General features: G+C 33.1%; 1 protein-coding gene across 2 annotated transcripts in view; it reads left to right on the forward strand.

Moving 5' to 3' along the window:
• Window positions 1-9,188: 9,188 nt before the first annotated feature.
• LOC143253146 (protein Spindly-B-like) overlaps window positions 9,189-18,042 on the forward strand; it is a 68,795-nt gene continuing 59,941 nt past the window's right edge. The window contains exons 1-2 of one of the 2 annotated variants that reach the window (XM_076506487.1): window positions 9,189-9,300; window positions 13,438-13,623. In XM_076506487.1, coding sequence (XP_076362602.1) covers window positions 13,462-13,623 — 162 coding nt within the window. In that variant the 5' untranslated portion in view covers window positions 9,189-9,300; window positions 13,438-13,461. Of the gene's footprint in view, window positions 9,301-9,456; window positions 9,638-13,437; window positions 13,624-18,042 lie in introns of those variants that run through there. The other variant, XM_076506486.1, reaches the window with a different exon arrangement.

Below are 18,042 nucleotides of genomic sequence, written 5' to 3' on the forward strand. Positions count from 1 at the left end.
CTTAGAACATAAATAGTGGCGTAGTTAAGGTTGTGTGGACCCAGAAGCTAATAAATTTTGTAACCCTACATCCCATGTAATTTTATATAGAATAAAATTATCAGTTGGCTCCCCTTAAGACCATTGGCCCTGGGGCTGAGCCCCCTCTAACCCTTACCTAAATACCCCACTGAACATAAATTATAAGACGAAAGACGAATTATCGTTTTGAAATGTTTAATGACAAATGAGCTGTTGAAGTTATAAAAAATACTATGGCTTATCTAAGAATGAACACAATAATGTTGCAAATAATAGAATATTGATAACAGCATGCTACAAGTCAGTAGATATGATGCAAATAAAAAGAAAGCAGCATCAATTCAGAAACTTATGACATTAAAACTCACACAAGAGATTTCTATTTCTAATATCAGATAGGCTATAGATGTTTACAAGAAAGATTTGCAAAATTCTGATATTTTTAGTGAATAACTTCATCGATTGAAGGTAAGATGGCTATATATACTTCTCCAGGACGGGCTTTAGATACTATTTGACTGTTCAAATGCATGCTTCAGTGCACCACATATCTTTATATCACTGAACTACTTTGCCAAATTTAAGATCTTGCGAACAAGTGGTATCTGCTTCCTACAAGATGAATAATTACCAGAGGTGTACACAAAGAAAGGCTGAGTGATATAGATTTAATACATAATCATTATGACACTTCTATCAACATTGAAACTGTATGTAAGTTATTTATGGACAACCAGAAGAATGAAGTATGCTAACATGTTATTTCAATAATGCATACATGTGTATATATCATAGCCATTATTATTGTACAGAGTAGTTCAAATTGATAATATAATTTAACAATTATTAACTAGTCTGCATTTAGATAGTCTAATCCTGTACTATAATAAAACATACAAAACTCTTCTAATTTAAGACTACCTCTCCATGCAGTGTGTTACTACAAAATAATGAATTGTTGACTTTTCATTGGAAATTTATGGATTTTATGAGAGTAACCATGCTCTTGTTTAAGCTAGGTTCATGCAAAATTGCTTAAATATTTAATTTCATACCACCCATTTTCTTCACATTTTCTGGGGGTCATGTCCCCAAACCATTATAATATTAACATGCTTTGCATACTAACAGTGTTTTGCAGGATATGTGCTGTCTTTTGTGTTCACAAATTAGATCCTCCCCTTCAAAACATTTTGCATATAAGCCTGTGGATGTTATATGCTACTATAATATCATCTTGATCAGAATAGATATTATATCCGTTAGAGAACAAAGGAACAAAGTATAAGGCTATCTCAACAAGTTTATGAAACACATGTTTCAGCTAAAACTCCATACAAATTAATTAACTTAACAATTTTAAAATTTCCATAAATTTAAGTAGATATAAAACATTTCATACATCCACATATGTACACTTCACTTGCACTTTTAAAATTTCCATAAAATTTAAGTAGATATGAAACATTTCATACGTCCACATATGTACACTTCACTTGCACTTTGCCACTATCATTTTATCCTCATACAATGATAACTATATGTTATAAACTATATTTTCAATGTTATAATTTAGTTGTTTGCTTCAGAAAGTTATTAATCGTGATAATGGTGCAATATCTTGGAAATTCATAATGATGTAATAATTGAGAAAATTCATGGATTATTTAGAAACAACGGTGCATTATAAATAGGAGAATCAGTGAAGTAATGAGTGAATGAAAAGTTATTGAGTAATAAGTGAGTAATTTAGTTCATTAACAGTCAATTATTTCAATGCCAGTCAGTTAATTCAGTGTCAGAAAAGCTATTTAGCTATAGAAGAGAGAGTTCTCGTGTTTATACCGATATTCAACTACATAGTGAGTACACGTTTGTTTATGATCAAAGCTAAGTTAGGTGTAATTATTGCAATTTACATGGACACGTTGTATTTGAAGTCAGAACTAAATTTAGTTGTGGAATTTATATTGCAAATTTTACAGATAAAACTATGCTACAACTATAACAAAATTACCAAATACACAAGGTACAACTAACCAAAATGCCCTTTTTAAATTATTTAAAAATTAGAACAGCACTAAAGATAAAAAGACATTTCAAATAAAAAGGTACACACCAAATTAATTGGATATGCAACAAAAATATATTTGTCAAACTAAACGCAATTCGAAATATCTTCTAAGGTACATATGCAATAAAAATGATGCTAATCTCTCATTTTGCTGAACACGTTGTCGAAAAAAGTCATTTAATACAACTACATGAAACAATCATTTTAAACGAACCTAATAATTAAGGTGAATTGAAAATTAGGGAATCAATAGAAATTTTGATCAATAAAAATGAAAGAGTAATTGGTGGTAATGCACAGTTTTGGAAAGAAATATCAACCTCTTATGTATAATATTTTTATCACCATCAGTGGTGTTGGTGGTGTTTTCTTATAACAAAGCCAGATCAGGCTAGCTGCTGTGTCCACCGAGGAGAATCGAACCCCTGATTTTAGCATTGTAGATTCGAAGACTTGCCGCTGTCCCAGCAGGGGAACCACCATCATAGATTAAACCTGTTTTCTATAAAACTACCTTATAGAAGATAATCATATCATGTGCAAAATGGATGACACTCACAGGTTGAATACAAAATTTAGCACACTTAAGAAATAACTGAGGAAACAAAGTTATATTATTGACTTTTGTTTTAAACGAACATGATCTTGGTCGAGGTTCTCGGTCTTTCGTAGAAGTGCTGAGGTCAGGTGCTCTTGGCCTTCTCCTCCCCTTGAATTCGTTCCAGAATATATTACAGTAATTTCTACAAGGCGATTATAAATTTATGTTATTCGCACACGTACTCTGACCCCTTTCAAGGTCCATATTGATAATTATAGTAACATCTAAACGACGAACACACATTCTCTTAATTCGTATGTACAAAAGTTCAGCAGATCAAAAACATTTCAAGTAGTATTCGTTCATACTTTTCGTTAGTTTCGTTTGTTTGTTGTTTTTGGAATTTCGCACAAAGCTACTCGAGGGCTATCTGTGCTAGCCGTCCCTAATTTAGCAGTGTAAGACTAGAGGGAAGGCAGCTAGTCATCACCAACCACCGCCAACTCTTGGGCTACTCTTTTACCAACGAATAGTGGGATTGACAGTCACATTATAATGCCCCCACGGCTGGGAGGGCGAGCATGTTTAGCGCGACGCGGGCACGAACCCGCGACCCTCGGATTACGAGTCGCACGCCTTACGCGCTTGGCCATGCCAGGCCATCGTTAGTTTCAAATTTTCTTTCTGATCATTGTATATAAAAAACAACAAAAAACAAGAAACTTTTCAGTGTTCTTGTAATAAATTAAAATTTTGAAGAGGTGAAAGTCTAGCATTAAGTGGCCTTAATAGATACCTATTTCTAATATCTTTCTTTTAACTGGGGAGAGTATGCAGTAACGATTTAATTCACATAGTAATTCATTTTTGTGCCAATTTTTTTGCGAAGTGATTTAGTGAGCTATTTAGAATCCATTGGATATTGTTTCTAGACGTGCATTGTTACGTCAGTGTTTGGTTGTTGTGTACGACCTGGTAGAGTTAGGCTCAATACAGATATCTCTCTCCCTCCTTAACTATTATCAATAAATGGAAAAATGTTACGAAGTTATCTAAGAAATCAGAGCTTGATCACTAATGTGGAGCATTGAGTAAAAACACTGATTTTACTTCCCTCTTCAGAAACTTGTTAATGAATAGACTATTAGTGCTAATTAGCACTTAGTGCTATTGTATTATTTTGCTTTATTTTGTTGTATATACTTGCAAACTGTTCCATAGCAAAAAATCACTTTTTCCACTGGAAAAAGTTTCTTCATTCAGATATTTCACATACAAAAGCATTAATTGAGGAGTAATACTTATGGTTATCGTTATCATGTATGATACGGTGGTCTATCGGAGTTACTGTATTCCAAAGACGGTTGGTATGGGTATTAAAACTTCATTAAAATAAAGTAAAGAACAATGTTTCGACCTTCTTAGGTCATCAACAAGTTAAGAAACGGAGTTTGCAACTGATCATTGCCGGGCATATCTTATGGACAAGAATGTAAACGTGTAAGGAACTGTAGAGATGTTGCAGTATATGTTTGGTTATTAATTAGTATAGATATAAAGGTGTTACTTTATATTGGTTTGATTTTGGTTTTAGTTGCTGTATAAGTAAGGCTTCTTTGACTTTGTGTTTGTTTATATTTGTTTCCCTATTTAGTATTGAGGTGTTTTTTATGGTTATGTTGTGTTTATTTAATTTGCAGTGTTCAAAAACGTGTGGTTTTTGAGTTCTTTGAATCTGGTTTTCATTTTTCTCTTTGTTTCTCCACTAAAGAAGTCGTGGCAGTTGTCGCATTGTATTTCATAAATTATGTTGGTATTGTGTTTGCCAGTATAGTTTTATAGTTTTTACATAGTATTGACTTTAGTTTTGTACTTAGTTTTTGAATAAATTTAATGTTCGCTGGAACGTTGTGTTTTGCTATAAGTTTTTTCAAATGTGGTTATTTTTCGCTGATATCGGGAATATATGGTACGCAGCAGTGTAAGGTTTTGTTATTTGTTGTTTCTTGGGATTTATTGTTTGTTGTAGACCGTGTTGTTGATCTAGATGTGCGTGTAAAATTTTTGTAAACGATTTTTGGAGGAAATTTGTTCATGTTGATGAAATGTTATTTTATTTTGTTGATTTCATCATTAATAGTAACGGGTGAGCATAGTTTTGTGGCTGTGTTTATTTGGTTTCTTAATATGTTGAGTGTTTGTTTTGTTTCATGTCCAGTATGGGTGATTTTTCAACGGATTTCTGTTTTGAATTATGAATCGGTTCTTGTGATCTTCAGGTTGAGAAATGCTATTTGGTTAGTTTTGTGTTATGGATGAACTTAATGTTGGGATGCATAGAGTTAACGTGGTTGAAAAACTAAGTATGTGTTCTATAGATATAAACCCAGTAGTTCTATCGTTAACATATCTGTGCCAGTAGAGTGGTGGGTGTAACGCTGAATTAAGGCGCTGTGTAGACCTCTTCTTCTCTACCGCATTGATGTTGTTTTGATCTGTTTAAGTTGGCACAACTAAACACAATACAAATAAGAGTTACGTTGCCCCTATCAGGATTGTGTCTAATTATGTTCAACATTGAGTATTTGCACTGGCACACACTCTGCTTTATTTGGAATGTAGACAGTCTTACATTACACAAATAATCCAATATATTCCAATTGTTGTTCATTCGGTAATATATTTAGTATGTATTTAACATCAATACCCTAATAATACATAATGAATACACCAAAGAATGATATGGTTTAGCAGTAGGTGGCTGATTGCTATACTTATATTACATATTCCTAAGGTAGAGGAACTTATGAACTACAAGACAGTGAGCATACTAGTTCATTTTTTGTTCAAGTTTTTCCGAAATTTGGTGATCGATACATTCACGAGTCTTTCGTAGAGTGATTATGTATTCTCATAATTGTGTAGGTTTGGTTTGGTTTATTTTTTGAATTTCGCGCAAAGCTACACGAGTGCTATCTGCGTTAGTCGACCCTAATGTAGTAGTGTAAGACTAGAGGGAGGGTAGCTACTCATCACCACCCACCGCAAACTTTTGGGCTGCAATAGTGGGATTGATCGTAACATTTAACGCCCACACAGCTAAAAGGGGCAAGCGTGTTTAGTGTGACGGGGGTTCGAACTCGCGACCCTCGGTTTATGAGCCAGGTGCCTTGACCACCTGGCCATTCTGGGCTGTAATTATGTAAGGGGATTGAACTGTGCATGGAACCTTATATATTATAGTAGGAACTGAGTTTTACATAGTTTATACTTTCTGTTTAACTATTAGTGCTTCTATCTTAATCCAAGCCGAGTAGGTATATTCTATTACCTGCCTTATATACTGTTTGTAGATTTCTAATATGTTTTTTTTGACCTAGTACACCCACTTCCAGATTTTATCTTTGGGTTTATTTACGTGTGTGTTTCCAGGTTAGTTTCGGGTCGTAAGTAAGACCTAAATGTTTTGCTCATGTAGTTGTCTGGAGAAGAGTTTCATCTAAATTAATCTCGGGTTTCATTTTACTAGCTTTGTTGGATTGTGAGAACATAATGACTTTTGTCTTTGGTACCTTAATTTTTATTCTTTACTTTTGGCATTTTTCAGCAAAATCATTAATCATGGATTGTAAATTTGTAGCTGCTATAGAAGAAGTTTGAGAACTCTTCCAAATTGCTACATCATCTGCGAACTCCGAGGCGAAACATAAATTTGCGTTAATTAGCGGCATATCACTTACTTAGACGATGTAAAGGACACCTGCTTCGAGAATGAAATACACTGGGTTTGCGTCCTCTAAATCCACTTGATATTTTTATTACTTACGAAACTGGACAACCATTGAATACTTTCTTGCAGAAGTTTTATCTGTGACATCCGAAACCTTAGAAATAAGTGCCAACTTTTATGAAAAGCCCTGTCCAGATCAATAAAACATGCGTAAGTGCATTCTCTTTTATCAAAACTGGCAATTATGGTTTCATTTATTTTAACCTATCTAAGTGACTGGTGTTTTGCTGATATTTTCTGAAACTGTTCTGTACTTTGGGTAATTTTTATTTCTCAATAACAATTGTTACGTATTATAATTTATCTCGGACGAGTTTCCGATTTATTATGTTATGTGTTGCGATTTCAAATAGCCTGAAAACAAGTTAACTTGTAATCTAAATTTAGAAATTAATTAAATATCAGTATGTATCAAATTTATGATATATGCTAACAAGATTAATACATACTATTTTCTTTCTTAACATAAATATATTTTAATATACAAACAATACAATTCATAATAACGATTACTACAAATAATTTATATACAAAACTTTTACAAACGTACAAACAGTACTGAGTTTTCTATTTGATGTGGAACTGAATATTTTATCGACGTTTCACGGAGAGCGAATTAATTCTATGTTCATACACAGGCACACTTCTATTAACGACTAGCTAGCTAGACTGCTTCATTGAGCAAACGTAAGTTTTTCACCGATGGCAATATCTAATGTCCGAAATTAATTCACTGAAGTTGTAACGTTAATTAAAATAAAGTACACAACAACGGTTCAACGTTCTAAGTTTTAATACTCATACCAATCATACATTTTTACTTCAATGCTGTTTCTCGTCATCATAAATAACTCAGTTATTGTTTAACAATATTTATCAATATTAGACAGTCGTGAGGAAGTAGTTCTGACGGAATTTGGAATCCGTTCGTCCAATAGAGTTATGTATTTTAGTCATTTTGCTTTGTTATTGACTGTCTGTCCGACTTGAAAATGTGAAACCTCATGACTTAGTTTTTCAAATTAATATGCAAATCGAGGATATTACATTTATTGGTTGCATTACAAAAATGTGTAGGCATACCGTCATTTAACAATGTTGAAGTTTAACAATAAAACATTTTTTTTTAGTAATATTACACCCATAATCTTTACGTTTACTGTTGAGATCTCTTATCACTAGATATTGCTTATTATGATTGTCCATGTTCTGTAGTAGGTATTATATACAGTCCTCGATGGAGAGCGGTAGATACCGGCCATAGTTAAAACTGTATTACTCATTCGTAGTGGCGAAAGTCATCTGAGTGATAGTTAATGTTGCTTTATTATTAAGGCTATGCCTCGATCTGTAGTCCCTATTATTTAAGCACTCTGATTATTTTGATGAAGATCCAGGAAATTTGAAATATATACGCAGTAATAAAAAGAGTCTCAGAAATACAAACAACATCAATATTTGTCTGTTTTTTAAGCCTTCGATCTCGTGTCTCTTTAAAGCAAGTCCACCTAGAATATTCGCTTGTTAGAATGTGAATTTACCTTCAGGAGTAACCCATTATAGTTTGTATACTTTGTGGGAAAAGTAGTGTTAGATGTTTAGTAGATGACACAAAACAACCGAAATATGTAGAATGTTTTAATTTTGGCCGTTGACCAAATAAAGTTTATTGTGCATTTTAAACATTAATCTTTTTTTTTTTCATTTTGAAAGATAATTTATTATAATCACCTGGAAAAAAACTGACATCGTCTTTATCTAATAATCGAAATAGAACTCCGCAATGAAAGAACACGTTAAAATAACACTTTTCATAAAAATAAGGTATTGTTAATAATTACAATGTATTGTGTTGAATACTGTTGGCCTGGCATGGCCTAGCGCGTTAAGGCGTAAGCTGAGGGTCGCGGGTTCGCGCCCGAGCCGCGCCAAACATGCTCGCCCTCCCAGCCGTGGGGGCGTTATAATGTGACGTTCAATCCCACTATTCGTTGGTAAAAGAGTAGCCCAAGAGTTGGCGGTGGGTTGTAATGACTAGTTGCCTTCCCTCTAGTCTTACACTACTAAATTAGGAACGGCTAGCACAGATAGCCCTCGAGTAGCTTTGTGCGAAATTCCAAAAACAAACAAACGAATACTGTTATTGAATGAATAACTACCAATTTAACTGGAATTTGTTCCGCGAGCATACGACTAAAAAGTAAATATAAAATTATGACAAAAGTAAAGTTTTGTTTGTTAGTCACCACTCACCGCCAACTCTTGGGCTACTCTTTTACCAACGAATAGTGGGATTGACCGAAACATTATAACGCCCCCACGGCTGGGAGGGCGAGCATGTTTGGCGCGAACCCGCGACCCTCAGATTACGAAGCGCACGCCTTAACGCGCTAGGCCATGCCAGGCCCAACAAAAGTAAAAAGTGCATCAGTTTGTACGGATAGTCTCAAAAGTGTATATATGATTAATAGTAAACAATATATATGGACAAAATAATAAATAGAGCAAATTAAGTTATTGTGACAGAAAATATAAGAACGCATGGCATTAAAGGCCAGAACATGAAATAAAATATTTAGCCGTATGTCTGAGGACGTACAACGCTAAAAACCGGATTTTGATACCCGTGCTGGGAAAAGCACAGATACCACACTGTGTAGCTAACTGCTTAATTCCGAACAAACAAACAATAATAAAGGGCTAATTAGGCGTTAACAAACACATTTTTGACGCAGAAAAATAAATTCTAATAAAGAAGTACGCAATATTGTATATTTAGAGATGGCGTTAGGCTAGTTGTGGCAAATTTTGAAAATATGTGGTGGAAACTTAAAGTGAAACTTTTCGTATGAGAATATTTAATATTAATAAAAGGTTAGTTTTCATTATTATTATGCTTATATGTTATAAATGTTATAATCCAATAGCTTTGGCTTTGTTGTTAATGATATAATTAACAAAAATGCAGTTTAATTAAGATAAGAAATTAAAAGTTTGTGCGTTTGTAAGTTGTTTTCATTTTGACATTCCAATACTAAATTGTTTTTCTCAGATCTCAAGGAATCAGTGTAAAGAACGTTGTGTCAAAATGTGACTGAGATGAAGTTGATTTGATTATGAGTATAGACTAGTATTAGTGTAAATATAATAGTTTAACATGTTTGAAATTGCTTATGTGCAGCCGTACTATATTGAATTTGGCTTCACTGCTGTAAGTGTCATTGTTTTTTGGTTTTCTGATTATCTCGTGATGATTCATGGTTATTCAGGTTATGATTAAGAATCAGTACGAACCTTTTCACTTTTTGTTATTCTTCAATACTTCATGTTAATGTTACACGCATATTAAGTTGCATATTTTAAAAATTAAGCTTAAGTGAACTCAATGAAGTTCACCTTCCTGAATTTATGGAGTTTTGAAAATGACTGCAAACTATAATTTATTTATTAACCTACCTTAAATTCCTGTAGTTTTTATATTTTGGTTTATGTGCATGATTGTTTTTACAAACCATAATAAAGTTTTTCTCATAATCAATATTTGGTCACTTTAGCTTAACCATTACTTTTTTTAATGACTGACAGTAACATGGATTTATAATTGTTGATAAGTAAATAATGAACTTGTTTTTCTATGAAAGCAGTATTTATTGTTTAAACTATAGCAAAACATGGTAAATAAAAAAAAAAATTATGTCTTGATGTTGGAATTGTGAATTTTTTTATAAGCAAGATACATAAGCCCAAATTATACTTGGATTTGCTACTAGCCGCTGAAGTTAAATTGGCTTCATGGCAACAGGGAATTTCAATCTATCATTAACCCTGTACAAGAGAAGTTGACAAACAATATCATGTTTATTCTTTGATAGATTGTTTAGGCTGAGTACCCGTGACGAAACTTTGTAGAATGGACGGCAACTGCCTGTTGTGGAGACACTAGTGTTGAGGATGACGTTTTGAAAGTCTTCTGCTTTTCGTCTTTAGATCTAGCAGAAGAATTTTTGAAATGTCATCCTCTACACAAGTGTCTCCACAACAGGCAGTTGCCATCCATTCTACAAAGTTTCATGAATATCATGCCTGATGTAGTAATAATTTGCAATATGCAGTTCTCAGGTTGTCCTCTATTCACCACAAAGTAGTCTGTTATTTATATAGGTTTTTAAAAAATGTTTTTTAGTCATTTAATGGTAGAAAAATATGCTTTTAAACTTTTCAACACATGGGTATAATTTTCAGTTTTGACATCAAGAAAAGAATAAATTTATTATGGCTTGATGTAGTTTATTCAAAAATTATATATTTATTTGATAATTATGTTAATAAGTTTAAATAATCTTTGTGATTTTTAAAAACAGATAATTTGCTAGCTTATAATTACCAAACTTTTATGAGTTTTATGAAACAGTTAAGATTGAAGTTTTTGAAAGTATTGTGATATATTATCATACTTGGTTGCCTTCAAAATATTTTGCACCTTCCTTTTCAGTATTATAATTATACAGTTTAAATGAGTATGTGTATCTGGACAGTGTAGTACAAACTGTGTGATATATTGGTAATAAATTTTACATTCTTGCATAATGGTTTATTGCAAGTGCATTTTCATGATTTCTGGAAATGGCACTAGAGGATTCCATATATGCATATTAGAGTTGTGTGTAATTCAGGCATTGACAAATATTTTTAGATCTAGGAGACAGCCCAAAAACTCAGGAGCCAGATGTGCCTAATCTAACCTCATTGTGGTTTGTAATAGGAAATGTGGGCTACACTAGTAATTTATTTTTGATTCTTGATTATCCAAGGTTTTTTCTTTTCCCCAGATTTTCTGAAAATAATTGTGCCATTACAATTCTAGACAATAACTTACATGTTTAGGAAACATTGTTACTCAGAAGTTAATTTTAGTTGTAAAAGTTCAAATATAGTGCAATATATCCAGGGTTTTTACATCCAGAATCAGATCTGGTGTGCATTCCAATTGTAAGTTGGCCTTTTCAAGTCTAGTCTTGCCTCTTTTACTTTTAGTTGTTAAGACAGGAATAAAAACTATTTGTTAATTAGTTAACTTTATTTTATGAGTAATTAAAAACATAGTATACAAAATTTCTGAAAGATTTTACTCAACTTTCGTTGTTGTCTGCTGTTCTTTGCTACATAGCAGGTGTCCTTTAACTACAGGTTTATTTTTAGGGTATGTTGGGTTATTGTTCAGTTATGCATTGCCCTTTTTTACTACAAATAATTAGCATCTTCAGTCTATTTTAAGAAATGCTTTTTCATAATAATTCCCAAGCATAGATGTTCGCACTAGTGTCTTATTTTTCACAGGCATTGATAGGGGGAATGCACTTCAGTGTTTGTAGTAGGAAATGTATGAAACTTAGGAACTACTTACACCAATGTTAGCAATTAACTTCAACTAAAATGGGTGCAGGCAATCAAAAGGGGAACTATTATAGGAGAAAAATTGGTATTGGACTTGTGTAACTCACAAATTCAGAGAAATCAAGCATGGTTGACTGGTTGACCAACCAAAACTTGGTTTTTATGATAATTAATGTGACAACTTTTTAATTTTTTCATGATAATGTGATTAACAGATAATTAAAAGATTCTAAGTTAAAACAAGGAACTTAAACATTGAGAATTTGTATATAGATTAAACAGTAGGCTAACTATTGAGATACAATGATGCCTTGATTATCTGCTGTTTCTGTTATGTGGAATTTTTTTTTTGCTTTTTCTGAACCAGCATGGATAATTGAAGTACTAGTACATATTTATTTACCTTCACAGCAACAAATGCATGCTAATAATCACATGATATCTACAACGACTTAATAGTATTGCATGAACCAATTGCCTTTTGCCCCTGCATGAGCCTAAAGATGTGCTAATTAGTTGGATTGAGAAAAAAAAGAGACAACTTTAGTAATGTGTTGTTCAACTGCAGTGCTCCATTCTTGAAAAAAAAAAAATGAAATACTGAATCCACAATTAAAATTCTAGAAACAAAATTTGATTCAGAACTCAAAAAACATGAAAATAATTCAAGACTTTCAAGAGTGCAAAACTGTTCTAAATTCCAGTTCTGTTTCGCCACAGCCCAATAAAATTTTGTCACCATGGCATCTTGGCATCCAGAATTTGCCAATGCCTGATGTATGTGCAGGATAAAGCCTGCAACCATAATTCTATTATTAGCAGTGGATGGCACAAGAACAAGTTAATTTTAGAACAGAACATAGTGGTAGAGCTATACCATCAAAATGGCTGCAATACTGTTTCATATCTCAGGACATACTGTTTAAGTGCCTACACAAGATTTTAGCAAATTCGTTGGAAAGTTCTAACAAATTGGAATTGTAGTCAATTGCTCAAGGTCAGAATATGCATAAACTTCAACAAATACTGTTTCAGAGCTATTACTGGTTATGGGGTTTTATGAAAATGTGAATCTGTCACCATAACCCAGTAATAATTCCTTGGGAAAAGCCATGTGCTGCAGTATTCAGCATTATCGTTAGGATGTAAGTAGTAATGAAATTGTTAACACATTTACTGCTGCATTATATTAAATCCACCTGCTAAAATCCTGAAGTTTCAAGAAACATTTGCAATATTCCAGAGTCAAATGCTACAAAGAAACTATATTTTCAATATTGTGATCTGTGAACCACTGGAGGGTCACACGGCAACCAATTTATTAAAAATAATTATTCCAATGTTAGAGTGTTATAGGCAGGTGTTATAGTGATTATTCCATTTCTGTTTTGAGAAACCAATGTAATATAATTTATATAATTCTTTATACATGTATACAGATATTGTATCTACATAAATCACATGGCTTCTCCCACTAATTGTTCAAAATATCCATTATGGTGTTACAACCACCTCATATTTCAAAAATATGCAAATGTTTAAGGTTTTGATAGCATTTGGTTATTAACTTGAAATAAATGGTTTCATGTAAAATATTTGACAATATCTGTGTTTCAGGATTTCAAAAGTAGGAAATACATTATGGATCTGCAGGCTGAAATAAATCAGCTGAAGAAAGAACTAGAAGAGAAGAACAAGGATTTAGAAATTGCTGCTCATATTGGCAAGAAATTATTAGAAAATAACAGTTATCTTAACTTGTGTCTGGACTCTTTGCCTAAAGATTATTTGAAAAGGATTGAGGTACAATTTCTTTATATTTTATTGTATCATACATTTTTCACTTGCAGTACATATTACTGTATATATGAACAAAAATCTTATTTGTATTTGTAAAATTAATACTTTTAATTCTGTTTTTAAAAAGTTATTTTTCATAACTACTAGATATCTGTTCAGAGGATGGGTGTTATATTTTAAAAACATTTCCTCATTACTTTTAATAAGAAATTACTGTTCACAAATATGTTGGCATTTTCATTGCTTATTATCCAAGGGAGTGTGTAAAAATTGTTGCAGGTGAATATTTCTATTAGGGACAGTTTCATTTGAGGAAATCCTAAAATTTGGACTCTGTTCCAGAGCATTAATTTTTGGTTTTCCAATGTTTTGATATTACTGAAGAATGAAAAGTAGTGGTCATGATCAATATTCTCTCATTTTTATGTACACACTGTATTTATGGAATCGTTAGTGAAAAACATCATTACATTTATACTTAGTATTTTAAAAGTTTCTTTCACTGAGATATAATAGATCACTCAAATTACAATAAAACATTTGTTTAGAATTGTTGATCTCAGGAGAGGATCATTAGTTATGAGGATCTAAGCCACTTAAATACCCCAAGTTTGTGTATTTCACATGTATAACACCCAAACAAATTTCTGCTTTTCCAGACTGTGTCAACTATTTTTTTAAATACAAGTCAATTTTCTAAACTCATATTTTTAAGAAGGTTTGATGTGAGATAGTTTTTATTGAAAGACTTACAGTCATGTGAAAAAGTTAGGACACCCTATGAAAGCCTGTGTATTTGTGTAACATTTTTAGATATATAGATATTTAATATCAATTTCAACAATACTGAGAGATTATAGGAATATAACTAAACAATTAAAACTGAAGAAAATACTTTTCAAGATCTTCTGTAAATGTAATTCTACAAAAATGCATATTCTAACTGAGGAAAAAGTTAGGACACCCTACCCCTTAATAGCTAGTGTTTCCCCCTTTGGCTGAAATAACTGCAGTGAGACGCTTCTTGTAGTTATCTACCAGTCTCTGACATAAGTTTGAAGAAAGTTTGCCCCACTCCTCAATGTAGAATTCTTTCAGCTGTGAGATGTTTGAGGGGTTTCTTGCATGTACAGCCCATTTCAAGTCACCCCACAGCATCTCAATGGGATTAAGATCTGGGCTTTGACTCGGCTATTTCATGACTCTTCATTTCTTAGTTTTCAGCCAGTGGATTTACTGGTATGTTTTGGGTCATTGTCGTGTTGCAGGGTCCAGTTCTGCATCAGTTTTAATTTTCGTACAGATAGTCTCACATGATTCTCAAGCACCCTCTGATACACAGTAGAATTCATAGTGGATTCTATGATTGTGAGCTGTCCAGGTCCTGCTGCAGCAAAGCAGCCCCAAACCTTGACACCTCCACCTCCATGCTTCACGGTTAGTATGAGGTTCTTTTCCTGGAATGCTGTATTTGGTTTACACCAAACATGTCCTCTGTTCTGGTGTCCAAATAATTCAATTTTGGACTCATCTGTTCAAAGAACATTATTCCAGAAGTCCTGGTCTTTGTCCACATTCTCTCTGGCAAACTTCAGTCTGGCCTTGATTTTTCTCTTAGAGAGCAAAGGTTTCCTCCTTGCACACCTCCCATAGAAGTTAAACTTGTGCAATCTCTTTCTGATTGTAGAGGCATGCACTTTCACATCAACAGTAGCCAGAGCCTGCTGTAGGTCCCGTAATGACATGTTAGGGTGTTTGGAGACCTCTTTTAGCATCTTGCGGTCTGCTCTCAGGGTGAACTTGCTTGGACGACCAGACCTGGGCATGTTGGCAGTTGTTTTAAAAGCCCTCCACTTGTTGATTATTTTTCGGATAGTGGAATGGCTGATTTCAAAATATTTTGGCATCTTTTTAAATCCCTTATCAGACTCATAAGCTGCTGCAATTTTCTTTCTGAAGGCCTCAGATAGCTCTTTTGCTCTCACCATGGCGCTCACTCTCACTTCAACAGTCAAGAGCACACCAAACTAAATGTCTGAGGTTTAAATAGGGCAAGTCTCATTCACAATGCTGAGTAACAATCTTCTAATTATGTGCACCTGGTGTGATACACCTGTGTGTGAGTTGAGCCATTTTAAATGGGAATAAATGTGGGGGTGACCTAACTTTTTCCTCAGTTAGAATATGCATTTTTTGTAGAATTACATTTACAGAAGATCTTGAAAAGTCTTTTTTTCAGTTTTAATGGTTTAGTTATATTCCTATAATCTCTCAGTATTGTTAAAATTGAGATTAAATATCTATATATCCAGAAATGTTACAAAAATACACAGGCTTTCATAGGGTGTCCTAACTTTTTCACATGACTGTATTATCAGATGATATTTTTGGCAAAATAATATCTTCCATTTTAAGATGACTGTAGAGCTGGAATACTTAATTGAATACCTATAAGCAACAAATATGTTGATTAGTTTCATGTAAACCAATCAGTTAATCAAAATTACAGTGAAATCCATTGTCACGAAAATAAACAACTAATAACAATGTTTTGGGACAACAAAAAACCTGTTGGTCTATCTAAGCTGTCCTACCCTCAAAAATAAAACTATTAAATAAATAAATTGAAAAAAAAGAGATTTTAAAACCAGTGTTTATAATGTTTATAGTCATCAAGCTTTCTCTAATACTCACTTAAATTTACTGCCTTCATAATATCTGAAGTCAACCCATTTCAAAAGGTAACAACCATGTTAGAAAAATAAAACTGTTTTATCTGAAGATAATTTCTACTGTGCTAACATTTATATTTGTCTTCCTTAGTTCTACTGTTCTCATTGTAGGACAGGTCATGATAGGTTTCATGTAAAACCAATAGAAGATGATGCAAGTTACTCATGAATCTGCTTATATTCATTTTGATATTATTTGTGTTCTTTTTCCAGAGTTCCATTGGCTCTCAGTGTATCAAAATAGGTCAAAATTAGTACTTTAATTGTGAAATCTTTTCTGGATGAGCATGTTTCTGAATACCACTTAGTTTCCACTTGGTCTTAGCAGGCACATACACCTGGCAAATTTGATTCTCTTCCAACTTTGGCCCTCCTTAGATGCCAATGTTTCATTTCCTACACCTATAGTTCTTTTGTTAACCAATTTCTTGCTTTGGCCATCAGCAAAATTGAAAAGAAGAGAGCCTACTAGTGATGTAATGAAAACATCCTGTTATGGACACTTAATGACAAACTTGTAATGACAACTGAAATTTACTGGTAACAATTTAACAATGTTTTGGGACAACATGGGACCTATTGGTCCATTTAAGCTGTTCCACACTCTGAACTAAATTAACTTAAACAAAAAATAAAACTTTAAAAGCCAGGCCTTATCATTGATGTACCTGTCAAGCTTTGTTCTAAACTCTTTTAAATTTACTGTCTCTACATCTGAAGGTAACCCATTCCAAAGGCCAACCACCCTATTAGAAAAATAAAACTCTCTTATCTGAAAATTCTTACCGTGCCAAAATTTATGTTCTGTTAAGTATGAAAAAGTTGATGCATCAGCACTATCAATTCATCTCAATCACAATCTTAAACATTTCAATCAGATTCCCTTCTACTTCTTTTTTTCAAGAGAAAACAATTTGAGAAATCTCAATCTCTCCTTGTATGATAATCCCTCTATCTCAGGCATTATTCTAGTAATCCTCCTCTGAACCTTTTCCAATGATTTACTCTTTCCTAATGTATGGAGCCTAAAACTGAACACAGGATACCAAATGTGATCTATACAATGATACCATAGCCTCTTTGGTATTCTGTATTTCTGTAGATATATCCTAAAATTCAATTTGCCCTATCACTGGCAACAGCACACTTCTTGGATGGCTTAAGAGACTGTTCAACTATTACACCAAGATCCCTTTCTTTCATAACATTATTAAGGTTACTCCAATCCAAATTATAATTCAAATGATGATAACCCACATGCAATATCTCACATTTTTCTCAATTAAAATCCATCTGCCATTTATTTGTCCAGTTTATTAAGTGATCTATATCATTTTGTAAAACAACAGCATCCTCTTTACACCCAGCAACACCCAATATCTTAGTATCATCAGCAAATTTGAGTAATTTATTGACTATTTCTTCATCCATGTGATTGTTGAAAATTGAAAAGATCAGTGTTCTTAAGACTGAGACCTGAGGTGTACCACTTGCAACATCAGTCTAGTTGGACAGAACTCCATTTGTTACAGCCCTATAATTTTTTTCTGCCCATCCATTTTTCTATCCAAATTGCTAACTGACCCCCATATGTATAAAGTTAATTTTTTCTGAAAGCCATTTATGTGGCACCTTGTCATATGCCTTCTGAAAATTCAGATAACCCAAATCTACATAAGCAGTAACTTTT

This window comes from Tachypleus tridentatus, chromosome 6 (genome assembly GCF_004210375.1).
Source record: "Tachypleus tridentatus isolate NWPU-2018 chromosome 6, ASM421037v1, whole genome shotgun sequence".
NCBI classification, from domain to species: Eukaryota; Metazoa; Arthropoda; class Merostomata; order Xiphosura; family Limulidae; genus Tachypleus; species Tachypleus tridentatus.